At 37.3% G+C, this 27088-nt stretch overlaps 1 protein-coding gene across 3 annotated transcripts in view; it reads right to left on the bottom strand.

Moving 5' to 3' along the window:
* Window positions 1–27088, bottom strand: part of LDAH (lipid droplet associated hydrolase) — a 110668-nt gene that overhangs the window by 22236 nt on the left and 61344 nt on the right. For all 3 annotated transcript variants that reach the window (XM_015073990.3, XM_015074055.3, XM_053201185.1), the window contains one exon: window positions 11915–12149. In XM_015073990.3, coding sequence (XP_014929476.1) covers window positions 11915–12149 — 235 coding nt within the window. The remainder of the gene's footprint in view (window positions 1–11914; window positions 12150–27088) is intronic.

Here is a 27088-nt window from a genome sequence, read left to right as displayed (position 1 = left end):
AGATGCTCAACATCATTAGCCATCAATGAAATGCAATCAAAACTATGTGATACCATATCACACCTACCAGGATGCTACAAGAAAAAAGACAAATTAAAGTCAGTGTGGACAGGGATGCAGAGAAACTGAAACCCTCATACATTGTGGGTAGCACTGTAAATTGGTACAGGCACCGTGGAAACAGTTGGGCGGTTTCTCAGAATGTTAAATATGGAGTTACTGCATCTATCTAGCCATTCCAATTGTAGGTGTAAATAAACCCAAGAGACCTGAAAACAGAGGTCCACACAAAACTTTGTGGGAATGTGTATAGCAGCATTGTTCATGATAGCCCAAAAGTAGAAACAATGTGCATGGCCATCAAATGAGAAATGGAAAAGAAACATATGATACTGCCATACAATGGAATATTACTGAGCAATAATGAAGTACTAATACATGCTACAACATGAATGAACCGTGGACACATCATGCTAAATCAAAGAAGAAAGTCACAAAAGGCTATTATTATATTGTATATAATATACAATATATATTGTATGTAATTATATTATATTATTATATTATATATAATATACAATATATATTGTATACAATATATATTGTATATAATATTTTATATAATATTGTATTGTATTATATTGTATATTGTATATATATATTATTATATTGTATAATTCCTTTTATAATTAAATGTCCGTTATACATTGAGAAATACATTGAGAAATACATTGAGAAAATAGATTAGTGGTTGTCAGGGACTGGGGTAAGGGGGAAATGGTGAGTGATGGGCATGGGGATTCTTCTGAGGTGATGAAAATATTCTAAAGTCACATATTTGTCATGGTTGCACTACTCTGAGAATATACTAAAAAAACAACAACACTGAATTGTGCACTTTAAAGGAGTGAGTTTTATGGCATTTTAATTACATCAAAATTAACCTATTTTTAAAAAATTGGTATTTGCAGATATTGAGAGTTCTATAACCTATACCATATATTTGAGAAGTGAGAAATATTGAACGTGTTAAATAGAATTATGGAAGATATAAAAAAGACTCATATCAAACTTCTAGAGATGAAAAATACACTAGATGGGATAATAGCAGAGCAGACATCATTAAAAAAAAATTAGTGAACTGAAGACAGCAATAGAAACTATCCAAAGGGAAACACACAGAGAAAGAAAGTGGGGGAGAGGGGGACAGGGGCAAGAACAGAACATCAGTGAACCACAAGTGAACTTCAGAGTGGCATCATATACCATGTGATTGGAGTCTTTGAAGGAGGGAAGCACAGAAAAAAATATCTGAAAAAAATATTAAAATATTAAAACCATAAACCTACAAATCCAAGAAGCTCAAAGAATCCCAAAGCATAGGAACCATGAAGAAAACTATATTAAAGTACCTAAGGAATTGCTTCAAACTAGTATAAAGGGAAAATCTTAAAAGTAGAGAAAAATGATACACAGTTGATCCTTCATCAACATGGGTTTGAATTGTGTGGGTCCACTTAAACATGGATTCTTTTTGATAAATACAGGACTGTACTGTAAATATATTTTCTCTTCCTTAGGATTTTTTTCTCTTACTTTATTGTAAGAATAGAGTATATAATACATATAATACACAAAATATGTGTTAACTGTTTATGTTATCTGTAAGGCTTCTGCTCAACAGGCTATTAATAGTTAAGTGCTTGGGGAGTCAAAAGTTATACACAGATTTTTGACTGCATGGGGGGTTGGCGCCCCTATTCCCCACATTGTTTAAGGGTCAACCATCTTACTTACAGAGGAACCAAAACTTAAAATGACAGCAGATTTCTTCTTGAAATGATGTAACTAGGAGACAGTGGAGGAACACTTTTAAAGTAATGAAAGAAAAAAAAGCCTGCCAATCTAGAATTTTATAGTTAGTGAAAATAGCTTTCAGACATACAAAAACTGAAAGAATTAACTACCAGTGGAAGTAAAAGAAATGTTACGAGAAATACTTGAAGCAAAAAGATGATATCTGATGGAGATTGTATCTGCACAAGGACATCAGATGGGGTGCCTGGGTGGCTCAGTTGGTTAAGCGTCTGACTCTTGATTTTGGCTCAGATCATGATCTCAGGGTTCATGAGTTCAAGCCCCATGTCAGGCTCTGTGCTGGAGATGCAAAGCCTGCTTGGGATTCTCTCTCTCCTTAAAAAAAAGAGAAATAGGGGTGCCTGGGTGGCGCAGTCGGTTAAGCGTCCGACTTCAGCCAGGTCACAATCTCGCGGTCCGTGAGTTCGAGCCCCGCGTCGGGCTCTGGGCTGATGGCTCAGAGCCTGGAGCCTGTTTCCGATTCTGTGTCTCCCTCTCTCTCTGCCCCTCCCCCGTTCATGCTCTGTCTCTCTCTGTCCCAAAAACAATAAATAAACGTTGAAAAAAAAATTAAAAAAAAAAAAAAGAGAAATAGTTATTATGTGGGTAAATTTAAAATACAATTTTTATTTATATCTCTTTATAAGACAACTGACTGTTTAAAGAGAAAATAGTAATACCATATCAAAGAAGCAAAATATATGACAACAATATCACAAATGCTAGGAGGGAGAAAAGGCTTACTGTTGCTAAGTTTCTTACGGTATACTTCAAGTGGTAAGTCATTTGAAGACTATAAAAGTTAAAAATGTTCATTGTAAATCCTAAAGCAACCACTGAAACAGCAAAACAAAGAATGACTAATAAGCCAATGCAGGAGATAAAATGAAAGCATAAAATATCCAATTAACTCATAGGAAGGTAGAAAAAAGCAAAATTGGAACAAAGAACATAGGAGACAAATAGAAAATATATATCAAGATTACAGATTTAAGCCCAGCTCTATTCATAACTACATTAAATACAAATTGTCTCGACATTCAAATCAAAAGGCAAAGTAGGTAAGAAACCAAGATTCAACTATTTGCTGCCTGTAAGAAATGGATCTTAATATAAAGACATAAATAAGCTAAAAGTTAAAAAACAGAAATAAATCATGCTAACATTAGTCAAAAGAAAAGTAGAATGACTATATTAATATCAGACAAAATGGATTTCAGAGCCAATAATACTACCAGAGATAAAGAGGGTGATTCTGTAGTGATAAAGTGTCAATTCATCAGGAATAAATAAAAGCCCTAAATGTTTATGCACCTGGTATGTTTGAACTTCAAGTACGTGAAGTAAAAACTAACAGAAATACAAAAAGGGACTGACAAATCCACAAATATAGTCAGAGATTTCAATACTCATCTTCTAATAATTAATTTTTTTAAGTTTATTTATTTTGAGAGAGAGAGCGAGAGAGAGAGAGAGTGAGCATGAGCAGGGAGGGGCAGAGAGAGAGGGAGAGGGAGAGAATCCCAAACAGGCTCCACACTGTCAGTGTGGAGGCTGATGGAGGGCTCTAACTTACAAACTGTGAGACCATGACTTGAGCTGAAACTGAGAGTCAGATGCTTAACTGACTGGGCCACCCAGGCACCCTGATATCTTCTAATAACTGACAGAACAGTTAGAGAGGAAAATCAGTAAAGATACAGAAAAGGACACCATCAATCAACCTGACCAAAGTGACATCTATAGAACAGTCTACCCAATGAGAACAGAATATACATTCTTTTTAAGTATCCATAGAGCATTTCCCTAGTTAAGTCATATCCTGGTCCATAAAACATGTATCAGTCCGTTAAAACAAAATCATACAAAATACACTCTCTGGCCATAATGGAACCAAATTAGAAATCAATAACAGAAAGATATCTGGAAAATCTCCAAATATCTAGAAATGAAGTAACACATTTCTAAATAACCCCTGGGTCAAAGAAGAAATCTAAAGGGAAATAAAAGAGCATTGTGAAGTGAATAAAAAGAAAAACACAACATATCAAAATTTGTGTGACATGACCCCAGCAGTATTTAGAAAGAAGTTTGTAAAGCACCAAAAACCCAGTTTATAAATGGAAAAAGATCTCAAATAAATGACCTCTGTTCCACTGTAAGAAACCAGAAAAAGAAAATTAACTTCAAAGTAGGCAGGATAAGTAAGAATGTTCACAGCAGAAATTAATTAAATAGAAGCCAGAAAAACAGTTGGGAAAATAAATGACACCAAGAATAAGTTCAGTAAAACTGATGAACCTTGAGCCAGACTGATCAGGAAAAAACAACATGTGGGAAGACATGAGACATAAAACATTACTAAATATCAGGAAAGAAAAGTGACATCCTATAGATTTTACAGATGCCAAAAAAGATAATCAAGGTAATTTTGTGAACAACTTTATGCTAAGAAATTCAACAACTTAGATAAAAACGTACAAAATCTACAACAAAGACAAAAGTTTTAAGCTTACTTGAAAATAGATAACCTGAAAAGTCTTATATCATAGAAATTAAATTTGTAATTTAAAGCCTTTTCACAAAGAAAACCCCAGGGCACGAGGACTTCATTAGTCCACTCTATCAAACATTTAAGGAAGAAATAATGTTGATTCTACATAAACTCTTCCATATATCCTACACATATGTGGATACTGGATTTCTGACAGAGGTAGCATTGAAGAGCAGCAGAAAATAGGTGGTCTGTGGTAGGCAGAATTCTAAATTGAAACAAATAATCCTTGCCTTCCTGGAATCCACTCCCTTTTGAGTGTGGGTGGAACCTGTAAATCTGATGACATATTACCCCCATGACTGGGTTACGTTATAGAGCAGAGATGACTTTAAGGGTGATTATCCTGGTGGGCCCAACCTAATCACATAAGTCCTTCAAAATCTGAGTTTTTCTCTGGCTGGTGGGAGAAGAGGAAGTTAGAGATTCAAAGTGCTAAAAGGATTAGAGGTACCATTGCTGGTTTGAAGATGGAGCATGTAGACAGGAATGGAAAGTGACCTCTAGGAGCTGAGAGGGACCCTGGCTCACAGTGAGCAAGAGAATGGGGACCTCAGTCATAAAGCCACACAAACCAGACTTTGCCAACAACCTGAATGAGCTCTGAAGTGGATTTCTGGATATGCAGGGCCATTAGGGAGGTTTCTGAGATCCAGGCAATGGTGACTCTTGAAATGAGTGGGAGTTATATGGGAGTTTGCTTTGGGATAATTCATGGGAGGTAAAAGCATTTATGTTTTAATCACTTTTCTGTAGTGTCATTCCTCAATTAGAAACAACTTAAAAATCTGAATAACTTGGTAAGGAATTTTATATTTCTAGAAGTAAAGTTTTTATCAGGGAATGTATCTCACCCTACCTTTTCTTCCAATTTTTCTCCTGATAATTTCTCATCTAAGTATACTTTTTTTTTTTATTTTTTAAGAAAGTAACATACCAGCTTCCTTTCCTGTAATTGCTCCAAGGAAGCCATTTTTTTTCATTCCTCAGAAATGCTCATAACACAACACAGTGGTCAGAAATAATAATACCAAATGGACATGTAATTTCCTAAGGGGAAAACACATTTCTCTTGGCAATGACTGTCAACAGCATTCCTGGAAACCCAGCAGAATTCAGAGTTTCAAGCACCACAGTGAAGGAAATATCCAGAAGTAGGAGTAATGGAAACAAAAACATGAAGGAAAGAGAATGATTTCGGAGAGTGTGAGTTGTTTATTTTTTTTCCATTACAAATCCAAATACAGGTGTAAAAAAAACTCGCCAAGGAGTCCGATACTCTATTTTATTTGCTACCATATCTTCTGAACCTGCTTAGTGTTCAAGTGTCACTACAGGCCTTCACGTTGCAGGAGAGTGGCTAATGGAACAAAAGGAGTGGGGGCCGGCGCTGGAGGGACCAGTGGGACTTGCATCTCACAGGACAGACTAAGCGTCACTAAGTGCTTCCAAGTACACGTAATATACGACAGAACACTGCCTTCTGCTGACCTCAGTTACCTGTACTGATGTGATTTTTCATCTTTCTGGAAAAATCCCAACTCATCTTCATGTCCGAATTCATTTGTCTTCTCTTCCCTTCCTTACTTAGGTAGAACTGATTTCTCCTTTATTGGTACTACTCATGTCCTGTGGTTATTCTCATGGCAGCCCTAATGGTGATGTATTAAAATTCTTCCATGCTGGAAGTTAACTTAAAGGCAGGAGCTATATTTCATTTATTACTCTTTCCAGTGCTTACCAGAGTATTTGGTTCATGGCAGGTGTCAGCGAGGTTTGTTAAATGAAATGGGAAGGGACTGAGCTGGTGTTGGTTTTTTGGGGGGGGATGGGGGGTGAGAGGAAAAACCTGCTGCTTTCCTTGAAGCGGTGCAAGAGGTGACGTCTGGCCACAATGGAGGCCAGAAGTGGAGGCGGAAGCACACTGACACCGGTGAGCCCGGTGGGGAGGTAGTGGTATAAGACTGGGACAAATCACTCCAGGCGCGGGGATAGTCTAAGAGCTTCTGCTGAGACTGGCTGAAAATTAGGCCTCATAAAGCACTGGTCTCAGCAGTGGGGGACAATGCAGAGGTAAGTAAACCCACAATTAATGATACAACAGGAAGTTTGGGGGAGATGCATACATAGTTGTCTGAAGTAGAGCTTGGGCACTGGAAGCCAAGTTGTCCTGCTGTTGTGGTGGCAGGTGGCCCAGGGCCACTAGTAGGGCTCCACAAAATGCTTCAGTTTGTTTGGTGTTGCCATTATAGTGATGATTATAACTATCCATTTAGTCTGCAAACAGATCATCTTATTTCTGTGACACTAAGTTCACCAAAGTGAAAACCACAACTGCAGGTATTTTTTTAGAAAAAATAATACAGCTTTTTAGAGTGGCAGATTATATATATATGTTTATTTAGAAAAACATAGTAAAACCTTCATTGAATGATTTAATTCTAAACCAGAGATGACATTCTAGTGTTGTATCCAATCAATTTTTGTCCTAAATCTTAATACTGACTACACACACACATATACACACACACAACTTCTCCTTCATGCTGCATTTTAGGCTAAACTTCCATTAATTAGTAAAGCTATAGTTGCCTTCTATAAATAGATTTTTCTAAGCTACACACATAAATGAGAGGAGAGGTAACAAAGGAGTCTGATTTTGTCTTACTCAAAAAATTATTCTGAGATTGGATTAAAAATATTTTGAGAAGAAATTTGATTCTGTAATAAAGCTTATGTTTCAGTTTGTTGAAGAGTTCATTTCATATCATTGTACATGTTTTAAAAAGCTATTTCCATATAGATCAAGTAAAGGAAAGATAATGAAAGTTTTTTGCTTGTTTGTTTTTTGTTTTGATTTTTACAAGAATGTATGCAACAAAATAACATAACCTACCAGGAATGACCTTTGTCTCTGCACTGTTTTTCTAGTTAGGTAACTGAGAGGAATTAAAACATCCATTTGGCCTAATGAAAAGACCCCAGAATATTTTTTAAAGTTAATTATCTTGACCTGTGATACTGCTAAGTTAAAATATATTTGCTTTCAGCTTTGATCAGGAAATCCAATTTAGCTGTCTCAGTGAAAAGCCTATGTCTAATGAAATAGAAGAACATCTATTGTAAAGAAAATATGTAGTAGCAAACATTCCAGAATTAAAGTAAAAAACCTCATATATTTTCTTTGAAAACAACACTTAAAACAATTTAATTATGTAAATTCATCTGATGGACACTGTGGTAAAGTTTATAAAGTATGGTAATTGAATTAGGGCTACTCTTTGAATGATGGATAGGAAGTGGTTTTACTCACTCAGTTTGGTGAAGGAGGCTAATACACAGAATCTCAGCCTGCAGGGAGGGCCGTCTTTGCCAAAAGGGCAACAGCATTTGAAATACTTGAATATTTTGGTTCCTTGAATTTTTCAGACCTTACTACAACAAAAAAATGTGTGTATAAACTAAAGGATACAGAAAATCAGTTTCTATCTAGATAGGGCAGGATTTATTATCCACTAGTTGGACTAGCAAACTTCCTCCGTTTGTTTCTGTAAGATTTCTACTAAAGCACAGACATTACATAATGTGCAAACACTACAAGCCCTCCTAAAAGTCAAGCTGGCATGTTCAAGGTCACTCTTTGGATGACAGGAAAGCCAGAGAAACAGGTCTACAGAGGATGTCACAGATTGCACAGACCCTGAGAATGATCTTGGAGCTGGTCTTCCTTTGTCTTGATAAACCCTCTCTTTGTGTAACCTGAAAATCATGCTGCTGATTCAAGTGGCTGGTCTGAATACTGATTACATTTACCATTCATGGGATATAAGCTGGGAAGAAGTCCACTAATCACCTGCAAAAGCCAGGGTCTTATTAGTATGGGTATTTCTCAGCTGGGACCTTCTTCCTTTTGTAGTAAGCAAGGTAATAGGAATTGCCTAAAGGATTGCCAGGGCAAGCCCAGGCAAAACAGCTTCTGTGGTACTTGTTGCAAGAGGAGGCAAGGGTGATATGAGACCCAAAGGGGATAGGTAGGAAGAGACTGGCTAGCATGATTAAAATGCTTGGTTAAGGATCAGCCTAGGATCACTACTATGAGACTTAACTAAAACCCAAGTAGACAACGAACCAAGAACCCAAAGAAGAAAGACGAGTAATTTTAACCTGCTTTCCCTTTACCCAAAGTTACACAGATTGAGTGAGTAATGGGGAAAAAAAGAGACCGCCAAAGTACTGCTTACATGGACATCAGAAGGCCTGATCTAGAACAAAGAGAACAGAACATCAGAGAAGGAAGGGTGTCTGAAATAGGAGAGCTATGTTCCAAAAGTACGTTTGCACGCTGGTTATTTGGAACAGAGATGAAGTAAGGCAGCTGAGGGCTCAGTCTGCTTTAGAGTCTAATTTGCACATAGTGTAACTCTACAGGGGTTGTTGTGTGAAAAAGGAATCCCAGGGCTCCCCAGGAAGCAATGTGGCTAGAAGGTTCTGGTTGCCTTGAGTCTGGGAGGATAGTGTGTCACGTCCAAACTATCTTGTTCCTGAATGCCTGCACTTGGGGCCACTGAAAGATGCAGCAGGAGGTCAATCACTATAGCTGAAAGGAAGATTCCTTTCTCTGAAGTGCAGCTTGTACAGCCTACTTCTCTAAAAGGGTGCTTATAACTCTGGTAGAGAAAAATTGGAAAACATCTTTAATTATCTTTTAGTTAAAAACATTAAATACTTGACTATATATCATATGTGTTACATAGTTACTAAATGTATATAGAAAAACAAATAAAACTTTTGTATACTCCATGTCCTGGTTTGAGTTTAGAACATATTTCTATTTTTTTTTAATGTTTATTCATTTTTGAGAAAGAGAGAGAGACAGAGAGACAGAACACAAGCGGGGTAGTGGCAGAGAGAGACACAGAATCTGAAATAGGCTCCAGGCTCTGAGCTGTTAGCACAGAGCCCAATGTGGGGCTCAAACTCACGAACCATGAGATCATGACCTGAGCCCAAGTGGGACGCTTAACTGACTGAGCCACCCAGGCACCCCTGGAACATATTTCTAAAGAGGTATAAGAAAAGCACAAGTAGCTGTCTACCTAATGCCTATCAGAAACTCATGTTTTGGGTGAAGTGTTCTATAAATGTCTATTAAGTCCTGTTGGGTGAACACTGTGGTTGAATTCTTCTATATCCTTGCTAATTTTCTGTCTTGTTCTATCAACTGTTGAGAGAGGTGTGCTTAAGTATCCAACAATAATCGTGGATTTGTCCATTATTTCTTTCAATTCTATTAGTTTTTGCTTCATATATTTTGTAGATGTCTTGTTTGGTGCACACATGTTTAGGATTGCTGCCTTCTGTCATCTTGGTAGACTAAACCTTTTATTATTATTGTGCAATGTCCCTCTCTGTCCCTGGTAATTTTTTTTGTTCTGAAGTCTACTTTATCTGATATTAATACAGTCATTCCTGATTCCTTTTGACTATTGTTTACATGATGTATCTTTGCCCATTCTTTTACTTTCAATCTACATATATATAATTATATTTGAACTGGGTTGTCTGAAGATAGCATATACTTAGGTAATGCTTTTTAATCCATGTTGTCAATCTTTGTCTTTTAATTGGTGTATTTTTTCCATTTACATTTAATGTAATTATTGGTATGTTAGAGCTTGTATGCCATTTTATTATTTGTTTTCTGTTTGTCATGGTTTTTTGTTTGCTGTGTTCCCTAATATGCAGGGGTTTTAGCACTTAGTAGGAAAAGCAGGGAAAAGTACATCTATACCATCCTCCTGGAAGCAGAATTCCTTGGAGAAAAGTGGAGTCCCTAACTGGAAAATGCTTTTTATAGTTCCCTCTATAGGGTAAAAAGAAAAATACCAAAGGGGGAAAAACTGTAAAGAAAAATAAAATTATTTATTGAAGTAAATGTGGAGTAATTTTACACGTGTTTGCCAGAATTTCACGTAACTTCCACTTTGGTTTCAAATAATTTCCAAAGTGTACTGTTCCTTTAGAGATCATCTAGTCTCACCTTTGTTTTGAACAATGACTGAGGGCCAGACAGGGGAAGGGACTAAACTGAAGTCACAGAGTAAGTCTGGACCAAAATGAGCAAGCAAAACCAAAGCAAAACCAAAATGAGAATTGAGCGTTTCTGACTTGCAGTCAATACTATTTTCACTTAGGCCATCTCTTTCTCTTCTATAATATGAGGGAAGGATAAAGGGTTGGACCTTATCCTTCTTTAAGGGACTTCTCCAACTTCAATCTTTGGTGATTTTTATAACTGTCCTTATCCTTGCTTCCTTTATTCCTATCTCATCTTCTTCCATTGCTATGCTAAGGCTGTAATAAAGAATGGACATTGGGGAAAGTATGGAGCAGACAAAAATCCATACAAATACAGAAAATATATTGAACTTGTATTTGTAATGATTGCTTCTTGCTACATATTTGGAAAAATAACCTTGTATAATCAATCTGTAGCTGTACAACAGGGCTGTGACTTGTTCCTGGATTCATTATGTACATGACTGTGTGGTGCTCTTAACACAGGTGAACATGGTAAGCTTTCTTCAGGAGTCTTGCCATTACGATTAACTGGGGCAGAAAGACAATAGTAGCAACTATGGTAAAAGGAAGCTTAGCACAGTGGTAGACTGTCAAAGTTTAAACACTACCCACTAGTTGTGTGACTGTGCCAATCATGTAACTTCTCTGTACCTCAGTATCTTCATCTGTAAAACAGGGACAGTAAAATACCCAAACCTGATTAGTTTTGAGAACTACAAATAAAAGCTTAGAACGGTGCCATTAGCTGCTGCTGCTGCAACTGTTGTTATATCATTCGTTGGAGGCTTATTATAAATAAAATATTATATAGACACATTGCACATATTATCATATTTAATTCTGCAATAACCTCTTGAGGTATAGATTAAAAAGGATTATTTTATTATGAAAATAATTTATAAGCATTCTATGAATTAGTATTAACCTACAAAGGTAGACTACATTTAAAAACAAAGGTTGAAGGCAAAAGATAAAGTAGCAAATGTTCCCTGGTACATTCAGAAAATACACTCAGCACAATACCCAGTGTTGTATTACCATGACTATTATTTATTACTTTTATCATTTAAACTCCTCCAAAAACATTTAAAGAGGAAAATAAAAGCATAGCCTGTTCCCTCTATGGGAATATTTGGCCTGGTTTCCTTGGCTGGTTTCTGTTAATTTCTCACACTGGACTAACAGGGCACACGCTAGACTCCTGCAAATATTCCTTCCCACCATCTGGCAGCAAGAGGGGAGAATCAGAAGGGTAAGGTTTACAATTAACGCTTGATGAAATTAAAATTAAAGCTTCTATTTCTATTTTTATTTTATGTCTGGTTTTAAGCTTTGGGGCTCGATACTCATGGACTGTCTGAGGTTATTCTCTTACTACTTTCTGATACAAGAATAAACATAAACCTTTTAAAATGTGCTTACCAAGGCAGAATGGTTCCAATATATTCAGGACCGAAAATTCGTACTGCACGTTCATCATTTGAAGGCCAATTCTTGTTATCAGGGACCTGATTTTCTCAGGCCATGGTTTAAGTAAAAGGTAGCCAAAAACATAGAGAGCATATCGAAGCCAGCACAGAAGTGGAGTGGCGATCCTGCCGTTTGGTGACTCAGATAGTCGCTCGATTGTTGGAAAAAGCAGAAAGGAGCGAATTATCTACAATAAAAAACATACTTTGATGAGAAGTTTCTTAAGGGAAAACCCACTGTTTTACTGTTCCTTTTGTATAGTACTGACAAATGACTGGGTTTCAGAATATGACTGAAGATCTGTTCTAAATGAGAAGAATCGCCATATGCTGTCTTCTCAGTGCACAAACAATCTGGGGAGCATAGAAGGATGTCCCTTGAGTTATTGGGGTTAATTTTCAGGGTGAGGAGCAAATCAGATTCCTAGATAACTTCCTGATTGTGACAGCAATTCACAATCCCTTTGAAGGATTGCCGAAATTAGGAATTCATATACCATTTGTTATACCACCTTGACTGACTAATGATTACAGAAGAAAGTAGAGCTACATAATGAACTCTGTTTCTTTTATTTTTAAAATTTTTAAATGTTTATTTTTGAGAGAGAGAGAGAGAGAGAGAGAATGAATGTGCGAATGGGGGAGGAGCAGAGAGAGAGGGAGACACAGAATCCGAAGCAGGCTCCAGGCTCTGAGCTGTCAGCACAGAGCCCCACGTGGGGTTTGGACTCACAAACCATGAGATCGTGACCTGAGCTGGAGTTGGATGCTTAACCGACTGAGACAACCAGGTGCCCCTAAAGAACTCTGTTTCTAAGGGCACCTGGGTGGCTCAGTGGGTTAAGCATCTGACTTTGGCTCAAGTTGTGATCTCATGGTTCATGAGTTTGAGCCCTGCATTAGCCTCTGAGCTAACAGTGTGGAGCATGCTTGGGATTCTCTCTCTCTCTCTCTCTCTCTCTCTCTCTCCCTCCCTCCCTCCCTCCCTCTTTCTGCCCCTCTCCTGCTCACTCTCTCAAAATAAATAAATAAATACACTTCATTATTTTTTAAATATTTGTTTATTTTTGAGGGCAAGAGCATGAGCAGGGGAGGGGCAGAGAGAGAGAGGGAGACATAGGATCTGAAGCAGGCTTCAGGCTCCACGTCTGTCAGCACAGAGTCCGACATGGCGCCCGAACCCACAAACAGTGAGATCATGACCTGAGCTGAAGTTAGGACACTCAGTCAACTGAGACACCCAGCCGTCCCAAAATAAATAAACTTAAAAAAAAATTATGTGTCTAGTCAGCATTTCTTTTACTGATTATATTTGGGGATAGTTCACTTTTTGAAACCCTCCTCTATTCCTTACTGTTACCGATAAAAGATAATCTTTAACAGGACCAAATACATTTCTAACAAATGATTTAACCTTAATAAAGTGCAGGCTAGAAACAAGCAAAGCTAGAAATCTCTACATACACAGGAGAATGTTTAAGGACAAAAATATAATTCAACTGAATTCATCAGGATGTCAGGAAATATATTTTAATAATACTCCACAAGAAAGGAGCATTGCTAAAACATTTTACATTTACCATTACGTACTATACCAATATTTTAAAAATTAATGAAAATAATTTCTATGGGGGATCAGAAAAGGCAAATAGTTAAGCACAGTCCCTATTAACAATACGGTAATATAAATGAAATAGATCACCAGTATTAATAGAGTGTAGAACAGGAAACGAGAATGGACACAATGGTTTTATTTTTTTTAAAAAAAGTTTAAGCTAAATATAGGATACATAAAGCATATAAAATATGAATATGCAATTTAATAAATAATGTATAAAATGAACAGCTATGTGGCTCCAGAAGCAAAACACTGACAGCATGGCATCTTCTAATCTCAACTCCTACCTCTCCTCACATCTTAGGTTATTTCTATCCTGACTTCCTTACTTTGCTTTATATAAATACTTATCATTCCTTAATACTATAATCACTTCCTTATTTTGCTTTACATTAATACTTATTGTCCTGTTATAGACTGAAGTGTCTCTCCCAAATTCGTAAGTTGAAGCCCTAACTCCCACTGTGATTATATGTAGAGATTGGTAATTAAGGTTAAATGAGGTCACAGGGTGCGGCTCTGATAGATAGGATTAGTATCCTTATAAGGAGACTGACCAGAGAGCTCATGCTCTCTTCCCAGGCACACTCAAAGAAGAGGTCTGCTGAACACACAAGGAGAAGGTGGCTATCTACCGGCCAGGACGTCTCACCAGAAACTGTCCGTGCTGGCAGGCTGATCTTGGATTTCCAGCCAGCAGAACTGTGAGAAAATAAATGTCAGTTGTTTAAGCCACCTAGTCTACAGTATTTTCTTAACACTATAGTTTAATTTTGTGTGTTAATGAACTTTACGTAAATACAATCATGTAGTATGTTTTTGTGTTTTACTTCTCTCAACACTGTTTCTAAGATTCATTCATGTTGATATATGCAGCAATAGCTTATTAGCTTTGCTATATAGTTTTCCATTGCATGAACATATTGCTATTTATTTTATCTGATAGATATCTGGGTTGTTTTCAGTGCAGAGGTATTACAAACATGCTGCTAGGAACATTTTTATATGTGTCTTTTGATGCATGTATGTATGTATTTCTGTTGATGACAAAGTACAACTTCTATGTCATATGGTATGCATAAGTTCAGCTTTAGTAGATGATTCCAAATGATTTTCATGCCAACAGACATGAGAGTTCATATTGTTACAAATCCACACTACATTTGGTACTGGCAAACTTTGTAATTTCAACTACCCTGACATATTTTCACTATGACCTTTTTTTCTCTGATGACCAGTAAGGTTGAACAGCTTTTGTGTGTTTACTGGACATTGTCTATATCTCCTGAAGTGCTTATTCAAGTCTCTTGCACCCTTTTCTATTAGGCTGCCTGCCATTTTCTCTTCTTGATTTGTAGGTTTTTTTGCGTGTGTTTTGTTTTTGTTTTTTAATTCTACATTCTAGTCCTTTGTCACGTTGCAGTCCTTGGCTTGCCTGTTCATCTCTTGTTTTTTTCTCAATGGACCTAATTTCTTAAGTTTGATGCAGTTGAATTTAAGTCTTTTATACTTACTGTTTTTGGTGCTTAGTTCTTTTTTAAAAAATTTAAAAAAAATTGTATTTGAGAGAGACAGTGAGTGAGCAGGGGAGAGGGAGAGGGAGAAAGAGAGAATCTCAAGCAGGCTCCGCACTCAGCACAGAGCCTAATGTGGGGCTCCATCCCACAACCCTGGGATCATGACGTGAGCCGAAATCAGAGCTGGATGCTCAGCCGAATGAGCTACTCAGGTGCCTCTCTTTATGCCTAGTTCAAAAAATTCTTGTCCGACCTCATATCATGCAGATACTACTTTTTTCATTCAAAATGCTTTTTTTAGAAATTAGGTAATGCTACCTCTGAGCTGTTCTACAATGTATGTTTAAGCCTCTGGTTGTGTTCAACTACAGCTGTGGGTGTGTTCCTTTGATTTCAGGTATCAGTAACTCGCCATTTCCCTTTTGTATTTACATTCCTCCTTCTGGATGAACTGAATGCACTTTTCTTGGTAGGGGCTGACAGTAAAGGTGGGTTTTTGTGGACTCTTTTTCATTCTCTACCATTGACAGTCCTTTTCCATAGTAACATTGGGTGACATTAACCAAATGTTCAAGTTGATCTGTAATTTGAACTAATATATGGTCTATTAGTGTCTTTCTTACTAATAGAGAATAGGGATTTTTTAAAAAAAGGTTTATTTATTTTAAAAGAGAGAGGGGCAGAGAGAGAGAAAGAGAGAGAGAGCGAGAGAGAGCTCCAGAGGGAGAGAGAGAGAATCCCAAGCAGGCTCCAGGCTGTAAGTGCAGAGCCCAACACGGGGCTGGATCTAACAAACTGTGAGAGCATGACCTGAGCTGAAATCAAGAGTCAGGCGCTTAACTGACTGAGCCAGACAGGTGCCCTGAGAAAGGGATTTGAAGGTGCAACCATGGAGGACTCTTTTCTTTCTAATCATCGTTCTTGTTTTTCCTTGGTCATATCTGTCAGCTGAGTGCTCAGCCATTTCCTATAGACTTTTCCTTTTCTCTCAACAGTAGCTATTTCTTTTTTGCTCATAATAATTTGACCTCTACTACGTCTTCTCCTCTGTCACATAAATAAGAATGTACTATTCCTTGTGGCCTTGGTGGTGAATAAAAGACATTCTTTGGGAGCAGGGAGCCACAGTCTTTTCAGATGATTTTTTAAATGCTGCATTGGCAACAATACATGCAAATGCTCATAACATGCATTTGGAATGAATGCAGGGTCTCAGCTCGAATTTGGGAATTTCTGCCACCTTAGCATCTTCTTAAGTACAAAGCAGCAAAGAAGCTAAATGGATTGTGTGTATTTAATAAAGGCACTCATGGGGACTTGTGATGTAGATGATCTGGGCTCCAAAACGTCAGAGATGATCCAGAATCCTCCAGTCAGAGCCAGCTGCCTGTACTGCAATGGGTTTATACAAAGATTATATACAAAATTCACATAAAGGTTATGGGATCTCTGTGAAGTCTGACTAACCGAGAAAAGTCAGCTAAAAGAATCCTCCCTGGATGCCATTTTCAGTGTGAACTCCAACTCCGTGCATTCAAACACAGACAGGAATGAGATCAGCTCTAGAATCTCAGGACTTTTCTGACACTTGGTCTTCTTCCTCCCCCTGCCACTTAGCCCTCCTCCCACTGGGCTACAGCATTCCTGATTCAGCAGTAACCACCATGTGGTGAAGACCAGGGTAAGCAGGGTGTGAAAGCGCCAGCATGAGGCCTCTTCTGTTGCAGGAGGCACCTGTAAAGAATCCAATAGCTTTCCAACATCTCCAAGCCCTTGAACAGACCTCCCTGTTCTTGTATTCGGTGAACAGTTGTATGTCGCTACTTCACCTTTGCCTTTCTGCCCAAAGACATCCTTCAGGACCGTGGCCAGAGGCTCAAAGTCAAGTGTGACTGCTGTCTCTCTTAGAGATATGGAATATACCCTCAGACTGGCAAAATTAAAGAAGTCTAACAACACCAAGTATTAAAGAGGTGGATCAACAAGAACACTTACACAGCATGGCATTAACTATTAGACTTTCCTCCTCTGTTTCTCAAAGTACATGCTCTTGAGGGGGTGTCTAGAACTCACACAGAAAGTACATTGTTAGTATTTTGTTGGACGCTAGAAGTTTAAATCGGGGATCTGACACTTCGCTTGGGTAGCAAGCAGCATGCTTTAAGAGTCCAAGAGGTAGGAATGATGAGCTCTCTCAGCAACTGGAGTGGTGTTACAATTAGCCATCGATTTTACACATTCAAACTCAGAAGTCTTTTCCCTCTCTTTTGGGTAGTTCTAACATCATCTAACCTTTTATTCCTGTTAAGTGCTCCCAATGTTCTATTGGACTTAACCAGACTCGAGAAATTCTAACAGAGTGGATTTATGCAAAGCAATCTTTGGTGCTGGGAGAGGCAGGTTTCTCACTGCCCTGCTGAGGCCACCCAGCTGAAGGACCATGAAGGAGCTACTTGCCCCAACCACAGGAAGTCTTCTCCCCCGAGGCTGCAAGCAGGTGTGTCAGCAGCTGCGGTGGCCACAAAGGGAAAGATGAAGGAACTGACTTCTTGGCTTCAGCTGGCCTCTCGTTGGCCAGTCTCACCAGGAGCTATAGGAACACGCCATGCTGAGGAAGCCAGGCTGGCTACAGTCCTCAGTCACGGCAGGCTCCCCAGCAGCCAGCATTCTTTAATAGCTTCTCCAAAAACTCTGTGGTCTAGTCATCCACATTTAGGTTCATAATCTACCTGAAACTGATTGTCGTGTGTGCTGTGAAATATGGGTCTAATTTAATTTCTTTCCATATGGAAACTCGATTGTCCCAGCATTATTAACTGAAAAGGCTGCCCCTTCCCTGCTTTTCTGCAGCGACACTCCTGTTGTGAATCCTGTGTAGATGTGAATGGGTCCTTTTCAGGGCTCTCTGACCTGGCCTACTAATCTAACTCTGGGCCAATAGCACAATGTCTTATCTACTAAAACCTTCACAATATCTTGATATTTGGTAGAAGAAGTTAAACCCCACCTTGTTGTTCTTCAGAAATGCCTTGGGTATTTTTGGCTCTCTGCAGTTCCATACACATTTTGGAGCTGCCTATTCAGGTTCCACGAACATCTCATTGAGATTCTGATTGTATTCAATTTATAAATTGAGGAGAAGTAATATCTTTACAATACTGAGCTTTCCAACCCATGAACATGGGATAGTTCTCCTTTTATGTGTCTCTGAAAATGTTTTAGACATTTTACATATAGTCATCTTGCACAACTTTGTCAGAGTATTAGGTACTTATATTTTTATGCTATTGTAAATAGGATATTTAAAAAAATTCATTTTCTAAGTGGTTGTTGCTTATATATATGATATAAATAATATTTACATGTTGGTTTTCTGTCCAGCCAACTTTAAAGTCCCTTATTGGTTCTAATAACTTGTCTGCAAATTCTTCTGAATTTTGTAAGTACACACTCATATTATCCACAAATAATGACAGTGTTGTTTCTTCCTTTCAAATCTTTTTATCTTTCTTCTCTTATATTACCTGAGTTAACCAAAACCTTAATACAATGCTGACAGAAACAATTCTTGTTTCCAAACAAAAAAAAAAACTTTTTCCCAATATAATCACTAAGAAGCACTATGTGTACTGAAGGTTTTCTAGAGATATACTTTGTTGGATTAAAAACATTTCCTCTATTCCTAGTTTGTTAATTGGTTTTTAAAACCATAAATGAATGTTGAATTTTATCACTTACCTTTTTTGTACCTATTGGATGGTCATATGACTTTTCTCCTTTCATTTATTAATGTGGTAAACCATCAATTGATTTTCTAATGTGAAACTAACTTTTCATTCTTGGGATAAACCCACCAGGGTCATGATACATCTTTTTTACATGGTCTCCTAGTACTTTGTGTAGGACTTCTCTGTGTGTTGATTAAGTGAGCCTGGTCTATAACTTTCTTTTCTTATATTATTTTTTTCCAGGTTTGGATGTAAAGGGTTTGCTAGTTTGAAGAAATTGAGTTGGAGAGTATGGTGTCCTCTTCCATGGCCTAGAGGATTTCATAAAATAATAATGATTTATTCTCCGAATATTTGATAGAACTCACCAGTGAAGCCTAGAGTTTATTTTTAGAAAGTTGTGCCTACTAAAAAACAAAACAAAAAGCTTTGCCTATTGATGGATTCAATTTCTTTAATGTCTTAGGGCCATTCGGGCTTTTTAAAAATTCTTCTTGAATCTGTTTGATGTTAACTTTTCCTACAGGTTTGTCTATTTCATTTAAACTTCAAAAATTATTAGCATAAAATTATTTATAATATCCTGCAATTATACTTCAATCTCTGGACAGTCAGTAGCAATATCACTCCTTTCATTACTGATACTATTAGTGCCTGATAGAGTAAACCTTTACAATTATGAAGGAACTATCTTCACTTCTGTTAATGCTTTTCCCTTAGGGGTTATTTTAATATTAACATAGCTACACCAGTTTTCTTTTGGTTAGAATTTTCAAGATGTAACTTTTCCTACTCTTTTACTTTCTACCTTTCTATGACCTTATCTTTAGAGAATATATTTGGATTATTTTTCTCTATCTAACCTGAAAATCTTTGTCTTTTACCTAATATGCTTAATACATTTACTGCATTTTTATTTAAATAATTCCTAGTATTTTGAAGCCGCATCTAAAATATAAACCTAAAATCCTACATTGTTGCTTTTTATTTTTTGTATATCCTCACCTTATTTTTTTCTTCTTTCTTACTATTTTTTTTGCATGAGAAAGATACAAATAATAAAAATATAATTGATAGTAAGTATTAAATAATTGAGTGATACAAAAAATGAATAAAGAATATATGTCAGTAAATCACAAAAATGATTAATAATTCTAAAGTAATTATATGACAATTTAAGGAATGAAGACGAATAATAATATAATAAGAAAAATGCATATGTTAGTAAAATGTCCACGGTGGCATAGGGAAGAAATAAAATAATGAAAGAAGACTAGGACTTGGTGGAAGTGACAGTATTCCCTTAAACAGGGTGTTGAGTGAAAAGTGATGTTTGAGCAAAGTCAGTCATGGAGTAAGCTGGGAAATATTTGGAAAAAAAGTTTTTCTGGGAGAGGGAGGAGCAAGTCAAGCGCAAAGGCCATAAGACAGAACCTAATTTGTTGTGTTGAGCAAAAGCAAGGAGTACAGTGTCACTGGGGTGGGGTGTGTAAAAGGAGGGCATTTCACGTTGTAATCACAGGGGCGGCAAGGGGACAGAGGATGAGGGTCTAATAGGACTTTGAGTTTTACTCTGGGTAGCCGAGGAGCCTTTGGAGGGTTTTGGAAACAGAGGTGGTATGTCTGACTTCCATTTTAATAGAATTACTCTGGTGTTTAATATTATCTCAAAGGTACTAAATCAATGAAATCAGACAAGATAAAAAAATGAGTTCTAAATATTGGAAAGGCAAAATTACCATATGACTTGTTTAAAATATTAAAAAAAATCTCATGTATAAAAATAATAGCTAAGTACAAATGTAAGAAAAAATGTAGTGCTTATCTAAAAAAAAAATTTATACACAAAGGGGCATTTCTTTGTTCTTCTGTTGCAAAAGAGATACAAATTCTTCCACCAAGTTAACTTATTAATTCATTTCAGTCCCAATTAAAATACTAAAACATAATTGTTGTTTTGAAATTTAATGAATTCTATTAATGTTAATTTGGAAAATGAAATGCATTAACCATCTAGGAATTCTGAAAAAGAAGAGAAGGAGATTAGCTCTTCTAAATATTAGGCAGATTATGAAGCTACAATAGTTAAAACTGTATGATATCAGAAAAGGATCACATAATTCAGTGGAACAAAAAGGAGTCTCAAAACAAACCTGAAATACATGTGGGAATTAAATTTAGCATAAAGGCATCGGTGGAGAAAAAAGGAGTTGTTCATTAAATGCAGTAGGGAAAACTGGAAAAAATAATTATTTGGAACAGCAAAGGGCTGGAGATGAGAGTTCATAATGAGGAGTGGCCCCACATATTGTGGTGCACCCATACAATGGAACATTATACTACAATGAGACGTCAGATAGATTTGCACCTGCAGACCACAAGGATTTCCAATTTCTCTTCTTTGAAACCAGCTGGTTGGGATTTAGCAAGCTTTAAATGAGACATTCTATGCATTTGGGCTCATATGCTCTTTGGGCTTTTAATTCAGAAAACACAAAGGCGATTTTGCTTATTTTCAGGTTCCTCAACTATGTCCTATAAATGATACCCGGAGACGTCACTAGATAATGCAGTCTCCCTCCACTAACTGGACTTTAACTGTTCAGGTCTCAGTCTTATTTCCTCATCTGGGCAACTTTTACACTATATTAGTAAATAACCAAACCAACCACTATCAGGGATTTTGTTAAAAAAATAATTCCAGGGAATAATGTGAGATCACTACCTTTAATCCTAATCCCTAAACCTTCTGCCATTTATAGAATAGCACCATGGATGATGAAGGAATATATGCAGAACTAGGACCTTTAGGCCTAAAGGTCCTAAAGAATTTCCTAAAGAATTCTTCATTAGGAAAGTAAAACTGTTATGTTCTATAGTACTCTGTTTGTCAAAGCAGAAAAATATGTTAAATGGGAAAGCTAGAAAGAAATGTTTTTGTTTTTTTTCCCCCGCCTGGCCAATCCACAGTTAAACAAGAACAATTACCTAATGAAAATTATCTGGTTTTTTTAATGTTTATTTATTTTTGAGAGAGAGAGAGAGAGAGAGCGAGCACAAGGAGGGGAGCAGCAGAGAGAGAGGGAGACACAGAATCCCAAGCAGGCTCTAGACTGAGCTGTCAGCACAGAGCCCGACGCGGGGCTTGAACCCACGAACTGCAAGATCATGATACGAGCCAAAGATGGATGCTTAACCGACTGAGCCACCCAAGCGCCCTGAAAATGATCTGTTTTCTAAGAAGTCTGGTAGTTTAGTCCTTTATACCTCATTGCTCATTTTAGTTTCAAGTTTATTCACTTCAAAACAATGGCTTCCTTGTGATTATTAAAATGTCCTTAAAAGATTTAGAGAATATAAATGGTTAATACAGTTACTGTCCTACTAAAAAATATACCATACAGATTCCATACTAGTTATGTAACCTACAATATAAAGGAACTTCGGACTGATCAAATCAGCTGGCAGAAAGAGGAAGCAATCCGTTACTTTGTATAAATGATCCATTACTGTGACCCATGTTAAACAAAACTGCATGCAAGGGAAACTCTAAAAATACAAGAGCAACTACAGGGTTACATGTGGTTGATTTATATCAATAACAAAATGAGAATTAAAGTGCACTCTGAAATCATGGGAATGTACTGAAACAATAAGGAAGTTCTAATATATACTCTGAATGCATCATTGCCTCTCAAAACTATAAGAAGACCAAAGATTGTTTATCACAACTAATACTTAGTTGATGAGACTGGTTTTCCTCTTTTGCCTTTGGAGAACAACAGTTATTACCTGTTGGGTGAAACTTATACTTTCCTTAGATACCATAATAGTAACTTCAATGAAATTTATAGCCCAAATTTGATAGGATAAGCCACAGTAATAAAAATTTCTTTTATTCATATAGAAACCCATTGGCAAAAAAATCACCAAGGTCAAGAAAGTGTACCCAATTTTATAACACAGCTGTGCAGAGAAGGTTTCCAAATCTGTGTACATGACAAAACATTTTCTTATGTTACTGTCTCATTAAAGAAAGAACTTCTAGGCTGGCCAATTCATTCTACTCTAAGGAAACATTTTCATATATTTCACATTCTCTTGAAATCTACCAGAGTCAACTTTGATGATGAAGCACAACCATGTTTTCTTGACTAGTACAGGAAAGTAAATATACACATTGGGACTTTTTATAGAGGTACATTTTGGGGGATTAGATATAGTATTTTGATGTTTATTTTTCCTGAATTTATTATTATTATTAATTACTTTACAGAAAGGAAGTTAGGAACAATTTGAACTATAGCCATAAGGTAAGATGCATGATGTTCAGGTGTGGGTTGTATGCAATCTGTTTCATTAAATGGGTATTTTTTTCTTAAACAAAGAGTAAAATCCAAAAAAACGATCAATAAATTTTACTGTTCAGATAATGTACTACATATGCATCCATTCTTCTAGGGTGCAGCAAGGATGCCTCTATGATAGGACTAAATGAAGCCCATGCTCCTTTAACATGGTCAAAAGAACAGCATCACTGCTACTCTCCCTATTGTTTATTAGCGGAGCCCACCTTCTGTCGTAATGTCAGGGTGCTTCTCCACTGCACATGTTAAAAACAAGAATGGATGGCACACAGTTTTTCCTTCTATATGATTGCCAACATTGTTAAGACATGTTAGGAAACATGCATGATAAACCACATAGCCTTCAAAGATAAAGTTGCTAGGATCAAATCACAGACCTAGAAATAATCCTAGTTTAAACCTGTTTCTCTCTCTTTCCATAAGGCCATGTTTTCCTCTCCTGAGGATGACTATTCAGCTTATTTAATCACACATATGCAGTTTATAAACTGCAGATGCCATTCTATTCTAATGATCAAGTGCTTACTTTTTGAGATCTTATATTTTGCTTAACAATTTCATACATGAGTAAGATAGGAATATGCCCCACAGTAGGAAAGTGCTTACACTAACAGTGGTAGTGTTAGCTTACTACTTCCTAGGAACTATGCTAATGCACCCTGTGTACATGATCTCATTTAATACCTGTTACAAACTTATCAAGTAACTGTCTTCATTCCATAGATGAGAAAATGGAGGTTTACCGACAAAGATGAGGTATGCAGTCAAGCATAACTTTAGAGCCCCAGCCATTAATGACTATATACACTATATACTTGCATACAAAATAACTTCTTAGCAATCAATATTATCTGGTGACACAATTTCCTATGTTTGAGCCAGTCACTATCATTATTGTTAGAGGCATGCCAATATTTACAAGTGCTTTGAACCATTCAGCTTCAGAAATAACTAACCCTATGTGTTACGAAATACAACATGGGATCCTTCAACTATTGATTACTGAAAAAAAATTATGCTGCTTCAACATGTTTTGCTTAAGAAAAAATTGGCGTTCGAGAAAATGACTACTTTTACCATTTTCCATGCATTTGAATTATAGTCATGACTTTCTGGGAAAGGGATTTTTCTACAATTTAACGACCTGAATGTAAAAAAAAAAAAAAGCCATTCCATGCATTTAATCTACATGTCAATGTTGCTAATTACAAGGAATGCTTGCATATTTGCAGGTATACTTATATCTTATTACACTTAAATGTTTAAAACATGGGTTCAAAATCTTCCCATAGCCCATTCTTCACAAGCTTTTGTCATTTTATACACTTCATATTTATTTTGAATGCAAAAACTCTCTCTTCTATTCAGCTTAATCTCTCTTGGAATTCACTTTCTTTTGAGTCTTTCAGATTCAGAATCACAAAGCACTCAAATAGAAAATAACGATGCTCACAGATCCTTGCATGACACAGCACCTGTTGTCTGAACTAACTGCGTCCTCCAGGTAGCCTCAGAATGCAGCGAATGGTGACAACAGCAGACCCATCCTCGTGTCTACGTGACTACCACGGGCTTTTGGCAATTTCAGCTCTTTGTTGGTTTCCAATGGCAAAGCGACACAGAATCTAAAAGGATGGTTTTACTGACCTAAAACCTGCTACGTGGCAATTCCCTAAACTTGGAGCTGGAGTAGCCTGTGTGGGTCAGGAAACAAAAAATTCCAATTGTTCAGCAGTGGGGATGGGACTTTCCAAAATTAAAAACTCCAGTCTTTAAAAGCTTAAGCCAAGAATAACTGAGAAGGAAGGGTCATTAATTAGGCCTATTGCTTGTTTTTTGATTGATTGATTCATTCATTCATTCATTCACTGAGGATAAATTGGCACCTACCATATGCCAATGCTACGGTGAGTGCTGGAGACTCAATGGTGAATAAGACAGAGAGTCTCTGCTTTCAGAGAACTTAAGTCTAAGCAGAGAGACATTTATAATAATGCAGGATGGGTAGTATGCTATGGGAAAGAAAGAGTACAAGAGAACCATACAATGGGCACCAGAAACCTCTGATTCATCATGGACTAGAAACCTTTGAAAGGGGCTTTGGAAAGAGAAGCTGACAAATATTCACTGAGTACGTACATGAGCAAAGTGCTGACAACTTTGCTCAGGGTAATTCAGGGAAACCTGTACAAAAGACTCCTCCCCATTTAACTTTGCTGAAAGACACTGGGAAACATGTACACTTCAGTTTCATATACTAAAATGCCATTTTAGTACCTGAACTAAGATGAGCAAAGGTATCCATTACAGGTTTCCAGACCAAGGGAGAGCATAACAATGGAGAGGCCCACAGCCAGAGTCGCACTCTGGGTGCATGCCAAAGCAGCACACAAGGGATTTCTGCGCAGAAGCTGTCCCAGTAAACACTCCTAGCTTCTCAGAAGTCAAAAGGAAGGCTCACAGTATGGCTCTCAAGATTCATTTTATGTGGCGACAAGCACATCCAATAGGGAAGCTAAGACTCTAGGAGGCAGAAATAAAAACTTGGGAAAACAAGTTATTTGGCCCAAATAACTGAAGTTCATGCATACGCCCCCCATTACCAGCTTTGGTAATGAAACAGGTAAGGATCTATCCTCCTTTCAGATCAGGAAAAAAATAGATGTATCAAAGATGTATCTTAACATATCTTCCTCACAGGTCTCTGAAGGGGGTGTTCCTGCTCTCACTGACACACAGATACAGCAGGTTCCTTACGGTAGTATCCCTCTTGGCTGTCTCCTAGGCTCAGCAAACACCTGAGGTAGTTTCCAAGTCCTCCCACATGCCTCACTGCATTCCTGAGACCTTAGCTTCTATGGAGCCCAGAGAGGGGACAAGTGCCTTGGGGAAGGCCCTTCCTTACCTTCTTGTAACAGGGGTGGACGCATTCTTGACAGCCTGTAAACATCTGCTCTTAAGAGTATTTGGCATACACACGCAATAGGTTACTAATTTATCAATTGAAAATGTTCCATGGTATCTGAAAATGCTATGTGATGGACATGGGAATCATGTACAGTAAAACCTTGGATTGGGAGTAACTTGATTTGCATGTGTTCCACAAGATGAGCAAAGATTTCTAATAAATTATCTAACTTGATAAACGAGCGATGTCTTGCAATATGAGTAATATGTGACACCGAATGTCATGTGATCATAACTGTGCCGATGGTTCTTGAAATTCGCCTTGATATATGAGTGCTTTGGATTACAAGCATGTTTCCAGGATGAATTATGCTCACAAACCAAGGTTTTATTGGACTTTGTTATCAGCTTAAATTTTAGCCAGCAACTAATATTCTCTATATATCTGAGCGTGTATACACACATATAAATATAGTCAGTATATATACTGTATATGTATATATATATAGTATATATACACCCCTACACTAGATACACGAGAGAACACAGACACAGAGACAGATGGAATATGAGAGGGTGGGGAGAGGGAGAACAAGTAGTAAAGCAAATTAGGTAAAATGCTAACTATAAATGTAGATAAAGTGTATATGGTATTTTTTTTAAGTTTATTTATTTATTTTGAGAGAAAGGGAGAGAGAATGTGCAGAGGAGGGGCAGAGAGAGGGGGAGACACAGAATATGAAGCAGGCTCCAGGCTCTGAGCTGTCAGCACAAAGCCTGACCCGGGGCTCAAACTCAAGAACCGTGGGATCATGACCTGAGCCAAAGATGCTTAGCCGACTGAGCCACCCAGGCACCCTGTGTACATGGTGTTCTTTGTGCTATTCTTATTCTTCCAACTCTTCTTTAAGTTTGAAATTGTTTCCAAATAAAGCATTAAATAATTAAGTACAGTCCACCACTGCCCTCTATCCCCAGCCATGGCACTTC

This window comes from Acinonyx jubatus, chromosome A3, assembly GCF_027475565.1.
Source record: "Acinonyx jubatus isolate Ajub_Pintada_27869175 chromosome A3, VMU_Ajub_asm_v1.0, whole genome shotgun sequence".
Classification (NCBI taxonomy): Eukaryota; Metazoa; Chordata; class Mammalia; order Carnivora; family Felidae; genus Acinonyx; species Acinonyx jubatus.
Note: the sequence above shows the minus strand (reverse complement) of the source record. Positions and strands in the feature narration are given on the sequence as shown.